The sequence below is a fragment of the Nyctibius grandis genome, chromosome 16 (genome assembly GCF_013368605.1).
Source record: "Nyctibius grandis isolate bNycGra1 chromosome 16, bNycGra1.pri, whole genome shotgun sequence".
NCBI lineage: Eukaryota > Metazoa > Chordata > Aves > Nyctibiiformes > Nyctibiidae > Nyctibius > Nyctibius grandis.
This window is the reverse complement of record NC_090673.1, coordinates 3434605-3449839: the sequence shown is the minus strand read 5'-3', so window position 1 is coordinate 3449839 and position 15235 is coordinate 3434605. Positions and strand designations below refer to the sequence as shown.

General features: G+C 49.0%; 1 protein-coding gene across 1 annotated transcript in view; it reads left to right on the top strand.

Moving 5' to 3' along the window:
* The window catches only part of COL5A1 (collagen type V alpha 1 chain), a 154446-nt gene that overhangs the window by 72422 nt on the left and 66789 nt on the right, over positions 1-15235 (top strand). The window contains exons 8-11 of the mRNA XM_068414160.1: positions 3744-3896; positions 4205-4261; positions 8296-8337; positions 8605-8667. Of these exons, the coding sequence (XP_068270261.1) occupies positions 3744-3896; positions 4205-4261; positions 8296-8337; positions 8605-8667 (315 nt within the window). The remainder of the gene's footprint in view (positions 1-3743; positions 3897-4204; positions 4262-8295; positions 8338-8604; positions 8668-15235) is intronic.

Below are 15235 nucleotides of genomic sequence, written 5' to 3'. Positions count from 1 at the left end.
TGCGTTCACCCAGAGAGAGCCCCTCTGTTTTGTGCACAGATCTGCTCCAAGATGAGATCAGTCCAGATCTCACAGCTGACGTTTCTCTTGGAGCGATTACATTTTTTGTCACCCACGTTTTAATATGCTTCCACTGAAATATGTCGCACTTGGGACTCTTCTATCCTTAAGACTTGCCCAGATCTCGCCTTTTATATTGGTGCTCAAATAGATGAATGTTGGTCTCATCCTTAGATGAGGCTGAGATAAATTGTCGTGCAGCTGTGTGCTGTGTAGCTCACTATGCGAGGAAATAACTACGCTAGACGAGGCAAATCCTTCGTTATCCAGGAGCATCAGCAGGGGGAGTCGATAATGGGATAATGTTTCCTAGGAGGTAGGATGGGACTTGGACTCCTCCTCAAATGGAGAAGAATTAGTTATGGGACTGTGAAAACTCAAGGCGTACTGGGAGGGTCTGGAGGGTGGCAAAAGAGGCAGTGAAAGTTGGCCGACGTATTTGGAGTTGGACCTGGAACCTTGAATGAAAAGGTGTCACGGAAAGTGTCCAAGCGAAGAGCCGAGCAGCTGGAGCGAGGCAGGAGGGCAGCCAGCAGCCCTGAGGGCTGGTGGCGGGGATCGAGTCCAGCCAACTGGGGATAAAAAAATGCAGTGGAGGAGGTTGAGCAGCCCAAAATGATACACAGAAACCAAAAAGGCTCCAGCGTATCGAGGAAGTGAGCGCCAACCTGAGGGAAGCCATTGGATGGGAAACTGTTCTGTTTCCTGACAAAGAGCCAGAAATCTTTGGCCAAGCTTGAACTTTCTAATAGAGAGGAATTAAAGATTGGATAGCGTGACCTTAAAAAAAAATTGGAAGAGGAAATAAGAGGCTCAAGGGCCGCTTTAGTTGTTAGGAAAAGGAAACAGAAGAGAAGGAAAGTTCAGGTAGGGAAACACACGGTGAAGCTTTCCTAAGTGAAAGCTCAGCCTGCTCTCAGCAAAGCATCTTGTGAGGAGACAGCGCAAACTGTCCCCCTCCAGCAGCTCCAACAGGGACAGCGTTTGGCTGGGGAGGGCTGCGGGACTGCTCCTGGGGTGGGAGGTTGCTCCAGTGAATCTTTAGCTGATGAGCAGAGAGAAGGACACAACTTCCCTGGCTGAAGGAGATTCCCTTGCACTGAGGCGAAGGCAGACGCGGTGTGACACAGCGAAGGCTCCCAAAAAGTGACACCTGAGGGACAAATACCCAAGAGGATACAGATTTCAGGTTTACACCTCGGAGTGGGAGCTAAGGGCCCTGCCTGCAGCCACGAACTCCTGGGGAAGTAAATCCTTTAATCCAGCAGCAGAACAAGCTGCTTTATGAGCAATATGGAAGTGAGGATCAGGATCTCGAGCATGTAATTGCTGCCTAATACCTGTTATTAGAAACAGAATTTTAGTGGGAGATAGACTGCTGAAAAGTGGTTGGAGAAGTTTATTTGCTCTTAAAAAATATATATAAAAAATCTCATAAGTTTTTTGGCTAGTTTAGGAAACAAAATAGTGCTCGTGGTTACGAGTAAGTGTGGCATAATTTCAAGTAGCCCCAGGTCTCTGCTGGCAGCCGGAGCCCCTGCGCTGTTGCACGGGGATGCACGTGTGCGGCGGGGCAGAGGTGGGCTGGGACACTGGGTGTCCCTGGAACTGCTGGTGGTGCCACACCCGGCATTGCCTGCTCTAGGTGATGGGATCAGATGGGATAATGTTGGTCTGGTGCAGAATGGTCATTTTAGCATCCCTTCACAGACCTGCTGCAGGACTGGGATGTGTCCATCACTGTTGACGTTCACCTGTCTGTGTTTTGGGAATACTCTTAATTCCTACAACGGGAATTTAAAAGAGATTTAGTTTTACACAAGTGAAACTTTGTGGAGCCTGGGCGAGAGGTTTGGGAGGCAGGTGTAGTCAGGGAACCCTCCTGGGCTTGGGTTTCATTATGGCTAATAACTCCGTGATAAATGCCAGTGAAGCGATCCTGAGATTTAGTAGGCAGCAATACTGCCATGAACAAGAGGAGCTGGGGACCGATATATTTGGTTCATTGCCTGCTATTCGTCAGGCAGTTTGCTTTACTTGTCCAGATGCATATACCAGGGCTTCACACTTGCATCGCTTCCTCTAAAGGGAAGACTAAAAGGTGATTTAAATGAAGGTGCTATCACAGGCTTTTTTGCATACTGATTTTTTGGACCTCCTGTTTTTTGTGGACTCTTTTCTGATTCAGGTTGCCTAACAGCATTGTTAAGGAGATTATTTTTAGGCTTTTGTTTTGGTTTTTCTTCAAAGCACCTGCTCTTCTCTGCCCAGTTATTTAAAATATCATTTCTTTCCATGCAAATTGACTTGGGGATCTTAATCAAAATATCGAACCAGACATTTTTGACATTAATGTCAAGAAATGCAATTTGAAAAAAGCTTGCTGTGTTATCCCTAACAGCCTTATAGTGAGATAAACAGGTTTTAAGGTTTCAAAGTGCAAACCTAGATGAAAGGTTTCAAGCAGGATAAAAGATGTGTGATAACGCTAGATCCATTTGTAATGGGTCAATTTGAAAGGAAAGATAATGCTAACTTTCCCAAATTTTTCAGCTATTAATTTCTGCAAAGACTGCTTGGTATTGGCAGAGGTAAAGAAGATAGGGTGACAGAGGGTTGATTGCCTTAGCACTAGGCTTATTCTTACTTTAAAACCTCTTGCATTTAGATACAGGTGCTCATGGGTTCTGAGTAGTGTTGGCACAGTAACAAGGTCTGCAAGTGGTGGTGGCATTGAAGTGATTTTGAATTCATAGTAGTGAGGAGATAATTTCTCTGGGAAGCACTGAAAATGATTCAATTTATGGACCATTTTGGTCATTACCTGGATGGGAAAGAAACAAACAAAAAAAAAATATTATCAGCACGTGTTCTTTACCATGCTGTTCAGACTAAAGGATGCCAAGAGACAGTTGCCTGCCAGGCTGCAGAAAGCACAGGGGTATGGAGAGAAGCAAGGAAATTCTGATCCTTGTCTGGATGTCCGTGTGGCCTGTAACATCTGTTGCTGTAAGGATTCAGAAAGGATTCAGGGATTAATGCATCAGATTTGTAAAAATTTCAGCTTCTGCTCTTTGGACAAGCACAATCGCAAGTTGGATCCCAGACTAAACAAACAGGAGGTTTTTGTAGAAGTGAACTTGGATTTTTCCACATTTCCTCCTGAAATCAGATGCTTATAATGACACGTAGTTTTGATGTGCATTTTAAATAACGCAACTGGATGTGTGACTTTTTACACTTAATAATCCAGTGCCTCCAATACTGAGGCTGTGAGAGATGACTAGGGCTTAGGGTTTGAAACTTCCATTCCCTGTTTCTTTAGACTTCTAGTGTTCACGGGATCCTCCTGATGTGAGCTGTTGCTCTGTGCTGTGTTTTGTTTTCCTCGCTCAAACTTTTACACTCGCAGTGTTATTTCAGGGGTCAACAGGGAAATCCCGGGGAAAGCCAGGGTGTATGCTTTGACAGAAAGGTCCTCCCATCCTTCTTGCCTGCCGTTGGAGATCTGTGAAGGTCACTGGAGACCTTAACTCCAGAATTTAACTTTTTTTGTGCTTTTTATTTGCAACTATTATTAAAAAGCTTCTCTTTGCAAAAACCACAGCCTTCCCCTTAGATTTCCAGCATGTGCAGCCTAAAGAGATTTGTAGCCTGACATGTTGCTCCTCTTCTGCTTCCAGGCTGCTCAAGGAGGAGATGACCTGGATAAAGATTTCACCGAGGAAACAATAAAAGAATATGATGGGAATTATTATGATAACTATTATGACCGAACAGTCTCTCCCGATATTGGCCCTGGCATGCCTGCTAACCAGGACACTATCTACGAAGGGGTAAGAGCGTGACTTTTCCATTCAGGGTAAGCGTAGTTCAAAATGTTTGTTCTCCCATAATTATAGTGTAGGGACTGGCAATGAAACAACCAGTGAGAGCATCTCGCTTGGATTCACCCACCTGCAATGCACGTGTGTGCTGCCCGAGGCGAGGAGGAGGTGCCCCGTTTCTTTTCTCCATGAACATCGGCACTCCTTTGGTTGCAGAAGTTGTCCCAGGATCTCCAGTTCCTGCTCCGAGTGGTGATGCTGATGCAGGCGATGTCCTCTTTGACTGTGTGGCTTTGTGTTTCCCTTGTGTGCTACAGATCGGTGGCCCACGGGGCGAGAAAGGACAGAAGGGCGAGCCTGCCATTATTGAGCCGGTAAGGACCATCTGGAGTTTTGGTGGGGTTTTTTTTTGCCCAAGGAAAAAAGGTCCAAGGGGTGTGTTTGGTATGGCTTGGTTCTCTCAGTGGTACAGCTGGGAGGAAAATTTCCCATGGAAGAATTACTTGGTTCATTTAAAAACTTTTAATATAAAATACTGTTTTTTTTAAACTTCAAGAAGCGACCTAAATTATGAAGGAAGTGCAAAATTTCCCATGAAATCTCTCATTTACCAAACTAAAACCTAGGCCTTTTAGAATTGAAGCGTTAGGCAGAGGGCACGTCTCGTCTCTCCGGAGGTTTTGAAGCGCCTCCAGCTCGGCAGCGAACCCGCTCCCCCGAGCGCCCGCGGCCAGGTCATATCCTGACCTGAACTTGCAGCGTGGGGCCGCCTTTAATTGTGCAACTAATGGGTTCATCGCTGTGGAAATAAAAGGGTTCTCCCTGCACACAGCTGCGGGAGAGGAGAGGTTTGCGCCTGCTCCAGGGTCCCACCAGCCTTCCACTTTGAGAGAAACCCCGTGTTGTCCTGGGAGTGGGACCTGGAACTCTGTGATCTGCCCTGGCCTGTGTCTGAGGTTGTTTTTCTTTCTAAAGAGTGGTTATAAACTGCCTGTGCCTTTTGCAGTCTGCAAAAAATGTGGGTGCCCAACTGAGCCCCCCTGTAGGTGAGGACGGAGCTGGGCCCAGCTGCCCTCGTGGTGGGGACAGGGGGTGTTTGCTCAGAGGTGCCTGTTGGGCAGAGCAAGCGGCCGTTGGTCGGTGGCCGTGTGTCTGTCCCTCGTTGTGTGTCAGGATGCTGAGGTACCCCCGTGCCTGCACCTCCCCGGGCTGCAAATGGGGCTTCGGGTCCTTCCACCCTCATCCCCGCAGGGCCCAGTGCATGCTCGCTGCACACCAGCGACTCAATTAACCTCGTTTTCCTTGGCAGAGGGCCAGCGTGGCGCCCAGTGTCACAGCAGCCATTATTTTTTTTAATTCTTCCTCTCTTTCCTTTCTTTGCCTGACACATTTGCAGATGGGGGGGGCGCACAGGGAGAAGCTGGGGTGCAGCAGTGGGGCTTGAAAAGCCTGAACAAGTCTCTTACAAAAGCATTTCCGACCTTTCCTTCCTTCTCTTCCTTTCTGGGTGTTGCTCTCTGCAAACAAAAGCAGGAGTGAGCGATTTGCTTGTCAGAGGTGTGGGAAGGGTTGGGGGGGCAGCTGAACCCCACAAAGACAACAGCAGAAATCCAGCCTGCCCTCTCCAGAACCAATCTGAAATGCTGCAAAGCGAACAAAAATGGTTAAGTTTAATCATCCAGAAAGAATTTGGCCGCCTTCGTTGTTTCAAAACACTGGAGCATGGATAACTTTTGCCAGAAAGTAAACAAGACCAAATGCTGCCTTTTCCCCCTCTGCGCGGTTCCTCTTCAGCAGAGAGAAATCCAGGTTTGCTGCGCTCTTTAGTTCTTATTTTTTTTTTTTTTTGATGGGAGCTGCAGTAGAGGGGGAATAAAAACCAAAGGCAGAAGCCGGGTTCTGCTGGATTTTCTCTCCCCTTCGTTGGAAGCGCCTGTCCTTCAATCCTTGCTCTGTGCTGACGCTCGCTGGAGGCAGCGGGGCAGGACAGGCGCAGGGTGAGGAGGGATGCAGCCAGGGATGGCTGGGACCCCCCACGTCCCAGCTCTGGAGGCACCAGGCTGCCTTCGCCTCCTCAAAGCCCTCTGTCCTTCGTGGGGGACCCTGGTGCTCACACCTGCCTTTGGGGAGGGTTTGATCAGCCTTTGTCTGGCACCTTTGTGCATTACAGCTGGCTTTTGGGCTGTTTCTGGGACATGAGCTTCACTTGTGGGTAGCACCTGGGTGTGGATTGAGTGGAAGCAACACCCTGTTTCCCCTGGGACAGTCCCAAATCCATGGTTTGCTTGCTACCCCAAGGCGATCACCCTTGGTGTCATCCCCCCTGCGGGTCCTGGTCCCCAAACCCTCCCACGTTTCCATCGCTCCTGTTGATGAGCAGTTGTATAAACAGTGGAGCTTTCTTGCTGAGGAGAATCTCCAGATGTCCCTAAAGCTAGAGCTCAACATAAACCAACAGATAAATATGGGAAGATGCCAAGGATGTTTGCATTGCAAATTGGCTAATTAGCCTGGACTCTTCCCTTGTGTGGGGGAGCATCCCGAGGCTCTGCAGCTGGCCATGGGCAGCAGAGCCTCTGCATGTGCAGACCATGGTAATGCTGGCACCCAGCAACCCAAAAATATCCTGGGGAGACCTATGTGGGCTGTGGCTCTCTGCACCAGCCCAGAGACCTCTATTAGTTTCTGCTTTGGAGCCTGCCACACCAAAATGTGCCATTGTTGGTCTCAACAGGGATGGACCTTGGGGTGTCCATATGGGGAAGGGTTTGCTGGGACCTCTGGGGTTTCCTGTGCAATGTCCTCATCGTGTGTCTGAAAAGGAGCCGGTGCTTAGAGGATGTCCTGGGGGACACCTTCCCCATCAGCACAGCTTGCCTCTTCTTGGTAGCCTCTAACAGCAGATAGCTCATACTTAGTGCAGGTTGGAGAAATGTTGTGTAGGGTTCACCCCTAATTCCCCCCCCCCAGGAAAAGAGCAGTGGCTCCATGGCAGACAGTGAAACTGCTGTCAAAATGGGCACGGGGCTAAGTCTGTGACCTAAATTCTTTACTGGTGAAGAATGACTGCACAGGCGCTTCTGTGATGACAGGAGCAGAAAATTTCCCCTAACACATCCATGTGAAACAGAAGCCAGACTTTAAACGAGGTGGTAATGAGTAGTGTGGACACTGGGAGAGACAGAAAATAGTGCTGGCCCTGCGTTAGTGGTGCAGAAACATGCATCCCGCTAATGGAGGCAGGGATGGTTCATGGCAGCATGTTTTACCCTATTTTTTCCTCCTCTGGGCTTAGAGATTGTGGCTTTTGAGGCAGGAATGCCTGGATTTTCCTTTAGACGTTTCAGATTCCTTTAGCTCAGCCCTTTCTGCTGTAGTGGCTGCCATGGGGTCAGCTGAGACTTTTAGCACCAGAGCCTGAGCCCAGGAGCCTGGCCAAGGGTGACCTGAGACCAGTGCCTGCACTTGCTTCCTCTGGGCTTCTCCCATATGAGCCAACTGCTTATCTACAGAATCCTACAGGCTGATTTGATCCCATCAGAGAAGCGTCCCTGTTTGCTACAGATGAGCTGGCATGTGCTGGGACTGCTTTGGCTCGACCTGGGTGCTGCTGGGGGCACGGTCACTGCTCCAGAGAGAAAAGGGCAGTGCTCGCTGTGGGGCTCTTCCCAACAGATCATCCTGATGCCTTCTGGAAAGCATTTGCCAGACTTATTGTGAGGTTTCTTTCCTGCCTCTTACATACCCATGAGGGGGAAAAAAAAGCTCAATTCTACTGAGTACATGATAGACCTGATTTAAAGTTATGACAAAATATTTAGATTAAAAGGAATGGAATAACATTATTCTACCGTTTTGCCCACACAGTGATTTCCTAGGTACACAGAGTAAATCACAGCATGCAGTCTGCTGGGAAAGTAATTTTAAAAAAAACCTTGCAATTTGATTATTAACATTTTTTTAAAGCTGCTTGGGTCTAGAAACAGCTTCTTCCCAAAGAGGAGCTCTTCTGCTCCAGCACCATCAAGGCTGGACGTGCCCCAGGGTTTGCCCTTTGCCAGGCCATGAGCTAAGGGAGAAGGGTTGGGGTTAGGAAGGTGACCCAGTGCTGGGACGAGGGTGGGCTTGGTGCTGGGGGGAAAGGGCTGTTTTGCCATGCCCTGTGTGATTCAAATAGATGGTATTTGGCTTTTCGATGGGCAGTGCCCTTTGTGCCTCTGGCAATGAGGACACAGGAGATGACATCCAGAGAGAGGGGCAACCCTTCAGCTCTGAGATGCCTGGACCTAGCAGCAAGACCTGAAATATTTAAGAGCAGATAAAGCATTGGGCTTTCCAGCCCTGCACTCAAAGTGACTCTGAGGATGTGCCTTGCTAATCACTTTTTTTTTCCCTTCCTCTTGCTTAGGGTATGCTGGTGGAAGGCCCACCTGGTCCCGAGGGCCCAGCAGTAAGTGGCACTTTGTCTACACCTTGCACTGAAGGATGCGCATGGCTCTGGGGTGCTGGATGCACGTGGGGGGCTCAGCGCGCAGCTGTCCCCGGGCTCTATTGCTTCCATATGCCCTGCACGTGTACAATCGCTTCGGGGTCGATTTTCTGGTGCAAAAATAAACAGAAAGCTCTAATTCTTTTCCTGCTTATTGTACAAACATGTTACAAATATTAACACATTTTCCTTTAGTGGCTTATTTTTCTCCTGTCTTTTCGATGCTAGGGCCTTCCAGGACCTCCAGGACCAACTGGACCCGTGGGCTTAATGGGTGACCCTGGGGAGAGAGTGAGTACCCATGTTTTTCTCCTCTCTGGCTGAAGCCTTGGGTGGTTTTGTATGTGCAAAGTGGGACTGTGGTGTATCACTGGAGCCTTAAAATACTGCTCATCCTTTAGTAGCAGTCTCCTCTGAGTCAGCCCCAAAAGGAGCTTATGGTAGGGTGCAGGGTAGACCTTTGCATCCAGGGGCAAAGGGCTGGGGAGGAGCCACGCTGGTCAAATGCATTAAGCAGTTTTCTCCAGGTTAAAACCAAGAGTAAGGCTGACAAACCCCCTACTCTCTGTTTGCACCCTTTGGCATATGGCTGCTCGTTCCGCTGCGGGAACTGGGCTGTGGCGCTGGGAAAACAGGATAAGCAAACACACACAATAGCTGTTAGCACAGTAAAACGAGGGTCAGTGGCAATTCTGTATCCTCATTCCAGCTGGTGTGAGTCCTGGTAGAGGGTCTGGGTTTGTTTGGGTCCAGGATGGTCTCAGGGTCACGCCAACACCCTTGCTGTGGGTCTTTCCTTACAGTCATTTTGTGTCCCAGACTGCTCCCGGTGGGAAGGTGGCTCTTGTGCAGCACCTCGCCTTTTCTGTAGGTGAATTATTGGTCTGTACTAGCGAGCTCTAGGGACTGATTTATGTGCTTTAGCAATGCAGTAACTTAGGTTTGTGTGTTTGGTTTTGATTTTACTTCAAATTAGTTTTGTCCCTAGCAGCCACCGCTTTGTAAACTGCTGCCTGTGGAAGCCTTCAGCTTCGAGGTGTCTCATTGAAGGCAGCTGCTCCCAAGCACTTTTGTGGACTGTGACCCAAAATCCCATATTTTAGCACCACACTTTGGTCAGAGTTGCATGTTTGTGTTCTTGCTGAGTCCTCACCTGGGATCAGGAATGACCTGTGTTTTGGGAGCTGTTGACTCGAGCCTTGGGTCAGTAAGTGGTGCACAAGCACCATTCGAGCAGCAATCCGTGTGCTTGGCAATGCCGAAAATTAAAACCCACTCTTCTCACTCCCTAAGCTGAGTCTCTGAAGTGACCCTTGAACCAACACACTCCTCATTTGCTTTTGGTCACCCCCAGTTCAAGCCTATTCCCGCTCCCCGGCAGAGGCAGCCAGGTGAGTGGTTCCCCATGCACAGCTCCCCAGGCAGACAGGACCAGGCTGCACCGTGCTCCCAGCCCTGCTCCCGGTGGGGATTTTGCCCTGACATCTCATAGAAGACTCCCTGTAGCACAGACGGGCTCTGGCTTTGCACAGAGGCTGAGGTGGGATCAGCCTGGGCTGCCAGAGCAGCTCGGTTTGGGTTTGAAACTAGAGGAGTGTGCGCAGTGCCCTTGAGTGATACTGGTGTGGGTGATGGAGCTCCAAAATTGGGGCTGTGCTGGCAGGAGAAAGGCAGTTCCTGTCTCGATGCAGCTCAGCGGAGCGGCGTGCAGGGCTGCTGGCTGGTGCAGCAGCGGCACAGAGGGATGTGTGTACCGGCAGCAGTCATCTCGCATGAGTAAATTCATTGATTTCGGCAGGTTTGTGTGAGCAAAACAAATGGAGCTTGGAGCTTGACACCGTTTTGGTGCCTTGGCACATCTTGATGTTAAGTGCAGACAAATACGCTTTCAAAATAGCTTCTGGTGCACTGCTGTTTCATCTGGGAATGGGGCTCCCAGCAGCCCTAATGCCAGCCTGCACCCGTGGCTCGTTGGGGCCCGAGGCATCCTGACAGCCCCATTAGCAAAAAGGGCAAAAAATGTGCCTACATGGGGGGGTTTCTGAAGGCAGGCTTGGTTGGAGGTCTGTTTTTCCAGAGTTACACCTGGAAAGCACAGGAGGGAGGAGAGCAGCAGTGACACAGATCCCAGGAGATGTGCCTGAACACACAACATCCCGCTGCTGTCAGTGCTGTCACCCAGCGAATACCAAACACCTTCCCAAGGAAGGGAGTGCTTGTTGGCAAAGGCTTCCCTCATCTGGTCGCTGAGCTCCTGAGCACGTTTTTCTGGCAGATGAGGCAGCCCACTACCCGTGGCAGGCTCGTGTGCACCGCAGCATCCTCCACCCATCCAACAGTTGGTTTCCAGATGGGGAACTGCATCCCGTTTGTCTCCTGGGTGCCCAGGAAGGATAAGCTGGGGTGACCCAGGCTCTCTGCGTTTGTAGGGATTCCTACTCTTCTGGCAGATTTTGCTTGAATTCTGCCCAGACAAGGTGGGTAAAGCAGATGACCAGGTTCAGATGGGAAGGTCTGGGTAAAGGGGTGTTGTGCTGTTCTGATGTGTGTCTTAGCGCAGCTAATTGCTGTGACTGATGTTAAGGGTTCGTGTTGTGATGTTGCTTATCTTTTCTTTTTCCTTTTTTGTCTTAATTGAGTAACCTAAGACCCAGAAGGAATAGGAGGGAGAATTCACTCCATTGCAGAGGATCAGAACAAGATCTCTGCACTACCAAGGGTCTCACCTTAGCCTTCTTTTTTAATGCTGGAGCAATGCCAGAGGTTTGCTGTGGCATCCTCTGTGGTCGCCATCAGGTGTGCATCAGTCCCTCTGGTTTTCATTTCTTCTCACTCCTGGCCTGGCTGCAGGCACAGGAACACTAGATGTGGCACCTCTGGAAGTGACCAAACACGGTCATACACCAGGACGCGGGAAGTGATGTGTCAAAACATGAAAACACCAATTGGACAGAAAGGCTGAATATTTTTCCCTAAGTCCTTCCTTGCCCAGCTCTCTGCACAGGTTAAGTGGAGACTGAGCCACTGTGCCTTAAATTGGAGAGGCCTTTTTTTTAAGCTGGTGTTTACCCCTCCCTTCCTCCCTCAGCTTTTAAAATCGAGCTGTGTTCCCTTTTCTGTCCTACATACCCTTGAGCTGTTGTCCTTCCCTAGTGCTGCCCTTGCCATCATTCCTCTCCCAGCAGTCCAGGTGTGGTTCCCCATCCCACCTGCTTGCCAGCAATAAGCAAGAGATGGGAAACTTGCCCCTCTGCAGTTTGGTGCTCTTCCAAATTACCATCCCATCGGGGTGGATTTGTGATCCCTTGGGGCCTGGCTGCCTTCCTGAGGGGTTTGGTTCCCAGCTTTCCTGCCCACTGGAGGACAAAGCAACCAGCTGTCTCCAAACCTTCATTATTCACCTCCCAGCCTGATGACACGCATGTTGCAAAATACAACCACTGAGGGAAATAAAATCATTGCTGGTCTACACTGGGAATTGTCTGCTGTGGTTTTAAGGTGTCCTTGAGGAGATTACTCAGGTGTTGGGACATTCTTGTGGCAATGACCCTAGCCTGGGTCCTGGTGTGGTGGGGTTTTGTTGTTGTTTTTGTTTTTTTAATTAAGGTTCTTTGTTGCCTTGTTGGTCCCTGGGGACTTGGCTGGAGTCTGCTGGGCACTGCACTACTGCATCCCCCCTGGAGTATTGCTGTGAAGACTCCCACCTCATTTACACTCTTGGTGTGTTTATTGGTTTTTGGTGGAACAGTAATAATGTTTCTTGTAGTTGTGACATGACTGAGAACGAGAGGCCCTGACTGTGCTCCATCGATCTGTGCCTGCAAGCTCAGAAAGTCAATACGCAGCTGCAGGCTCAGCCCATGGCTGGGAGCCAGGGCCACTGCTCAGAGAGGTTGTCTTAACCCTCGAGACACCGTGGTCCTGGTTCCTCCTGCACTACTCCAGCAGAAGGACCAAGGGCGAGGGCTTTGTATCCTTGTGTGTCGGACTTCATAGAGGATGGGCAAGCTGGGCAAGGTCCCAGCGGTTGTTTGCATCTTGCAATGGTCTAGCATAAGTCAAAAGAGCTGTGTGGCTTCATCAGGCTCTTGGTGGGTCTTCATCCTTCATGGGTCCTATGTGTTGTCCAGCTTTCTCTTCTTCTCCCATTGATGTGCTGCTTCTGCTCCAAAGAATTCAGTTACCTGGCAGGATGGATGCTGACCCTGATGATGGAGTATGTATTCCTGCCATTCATCCAGGCTGATGCAGACAGTCGCTGGCCAGGCTCCTCTTGAAAGGCCGTGCAAAGCCAGTCAGCAGCAGACACAGTGTCCCCAATGATGTTGCTCCACACCCTGAAATGAAAGGCATAATTTGCATTCTAGCACAGACGGCACATCATGCTTTTCTGAGTGTCCAGAACAGAATGTAATACAACATATTGTGCATAGAGAAGTGATGAACTTGCAGAGCCAGGAACTGCAACTGTATTAACATACTCCTTTTCAATTAGAGCAGCTCCTCTTCTAATTTGTTTATTATTAACCCTGCCCGTAGCTCATGAATTTACATCACACTTATATGTGTGCAGTGAGGAACATTTCCTATGCCTGCATCTGATAGAAAGACTTTTTATTTGCCATCAGGCAGGTGCACTGAATTAATATACCAACAATATTCAGTTATGTTAATATTGGCCAACACTCATTTAGCTCTGTTTTATTCATCATGTCAGTTTGTTCATTTACCCCAGTTATTTCACATCGCGAAGAAGAGCTTGCGTCACCCGCAAAGCTGCAGAGCAGCCTGTTTGTGGGAGGTTTCAGAGGACTCATCTGGGGTGAGGATGGTTTAGGATGACTTAGGAAGGTTTCTTTGAGCAGTGGGAAGAAGAAAATATGGCATTTAAGAGACCAGATTGCTATTTCATGGGTACTCTGGACTGGACTGAAGAAAGTGGGAAAATGTGCTCCTCTGAAGGAGATGAGCTGCAGCATTAGAGCAAACTGCAGCTCCGACCCCACTGTGTGTCTGGTGATCTGGGGCGTCTGGGCTTGATCGGCGTGCCTCTGGGGAGGGCTGGGCGCAAGGCAATAGCTGTATCTTCCAAGACCATACAGTCATTCTGTCCCAAAGGACTTATTCGCCCTGAGGACAGTTGTTGTGTCTCAGAAGTGTCATAGGTCCCTAAAATCCTTATTGGGGTTCTGAAAGGCTTGCCATTTTCAGGGTGCCCTTTTCTCCATCAAATAGTGAGTGCTGCCTTACACAGAAGACCCCAAATACTGCGAGAAAGATCTTCTGTTGCGTAATTTTCTGACCAGGCCTGAAAATGGCAGAAAAACAATCCTAGAAAGAGACACTTAAAGCAGATTTTGAGGCTCACTATTGTGGGCTGCTGGGCACTGCTCTGTCTGTAATGCCTGCTACTCGAGGAGCCCGAGCACTAACACACCGAGGTTTCAGTTTAAACATTCCCTTGAAATATTGCATTAGTGTTTGCACTCAGCATGGCATTTTAGAGCACTGCATCAAATGAAAGTTGAAGTCCCCATCCCTGGCTGCTATATATCAGCAAATCTCTATTTACATAATGAGTGACACAGATTTACACAGAGAGTCTGATGTGCTGCATTCCTTAAAGGCATTCATGAATTTAAATTTACAAAGTGCTTTATAGGTTTGATTTTCCTCCATACCATTGCCCCCCACTGCTCCACCCCACAAGGAAAAGACCTCACACACCCAACCTGAAACAAAAAGAGGCGTTTATGTAGAAAAACGTTGCATCAACATTTGTCAGGCAGAGTACACAGAGAGAGATAAACAAGCTCATTCCTGATCCATCATATGCAGGACCAGAGTTAAAGGAGAAGAGAGAGAGAGGGAAGAAAGTTTATTATATAAAATGAGTCTGGCCTAAATTATTTATTGTGCTTCTGCTCCAACAGATGGGCCTGCCCTCTGCACCTCATCAGCGGAGTCAGGGGCTCCGGTGTCGGCCAGACTAAGTAAACAGCGTGAATGTAACATCACGAGCTTGTCTTGAAAAATGGATGGGCCGGCGTGTCAGGCAGTCTCCCTTCCGTGCTGAGGGAGCTGCTGGGCTGGGTTGTTGGTTTTTTTTTCTGATAAATCACTGGCTGCAGCGCGGGGAGCAGCGTTGTTATTCCAGGCCGGTCGCGGTGCAGGCCTCGGCTGCGCTGCCCTGTCATTGTGGTGCGGGTGCAGCCGCGGCCCGGCCGGAGCGATGGGCAGGGTGGAGTAGCGGCAGCTCTTCACCCCCATCCTGGTGCTGGGCTCTAATTTAGTGCTTGAAACTTTGGCTTGAATGTTTTGGGTTCTTTTTTAAGAGGGAGACAACAAGGGAAATGTTGTACATGTGGAACATGGTGTACAGGGAATGGGAGAAAAGGGAACAAAGATGTGAGCGATGCAAAGAGATGCACCAAGATGTTGCTGGAAAACAGTGGGGCAAGGATAACACATCAAATGTTTTGGTTGGTTTGGTTGTTTTTTTAAAACATTCTGATTTTTGGGGACTTTGTTCCTGTTTCTCTTTCCCTCCTCCCTTTCACATCTTTATCCACCTCCTTTTGCCTTGTGGGGCGAGCGTGTGACGTTCTAGGACAAGGTCTGGCTCTTCTGTGTCCCTGCATCATGTCCATGCATGTCTGTGATTTGTGGTAGGGTTTTATTTTTGCTTTTGTTTGGTGTCTGCAGGGACTGGAGGGCTTTGGGCAGGTTGAAGAGAGTGACAACTAAGATAGATGTTTGTTGCTTGCCCTTTCAAGAGCTTTGGTTCTCCACAGATGGATTTATTATTGGTGTTTACTAAATAGGGGAGTGTCCAAGTCCTCAAGCTTGAGCTGTCGGC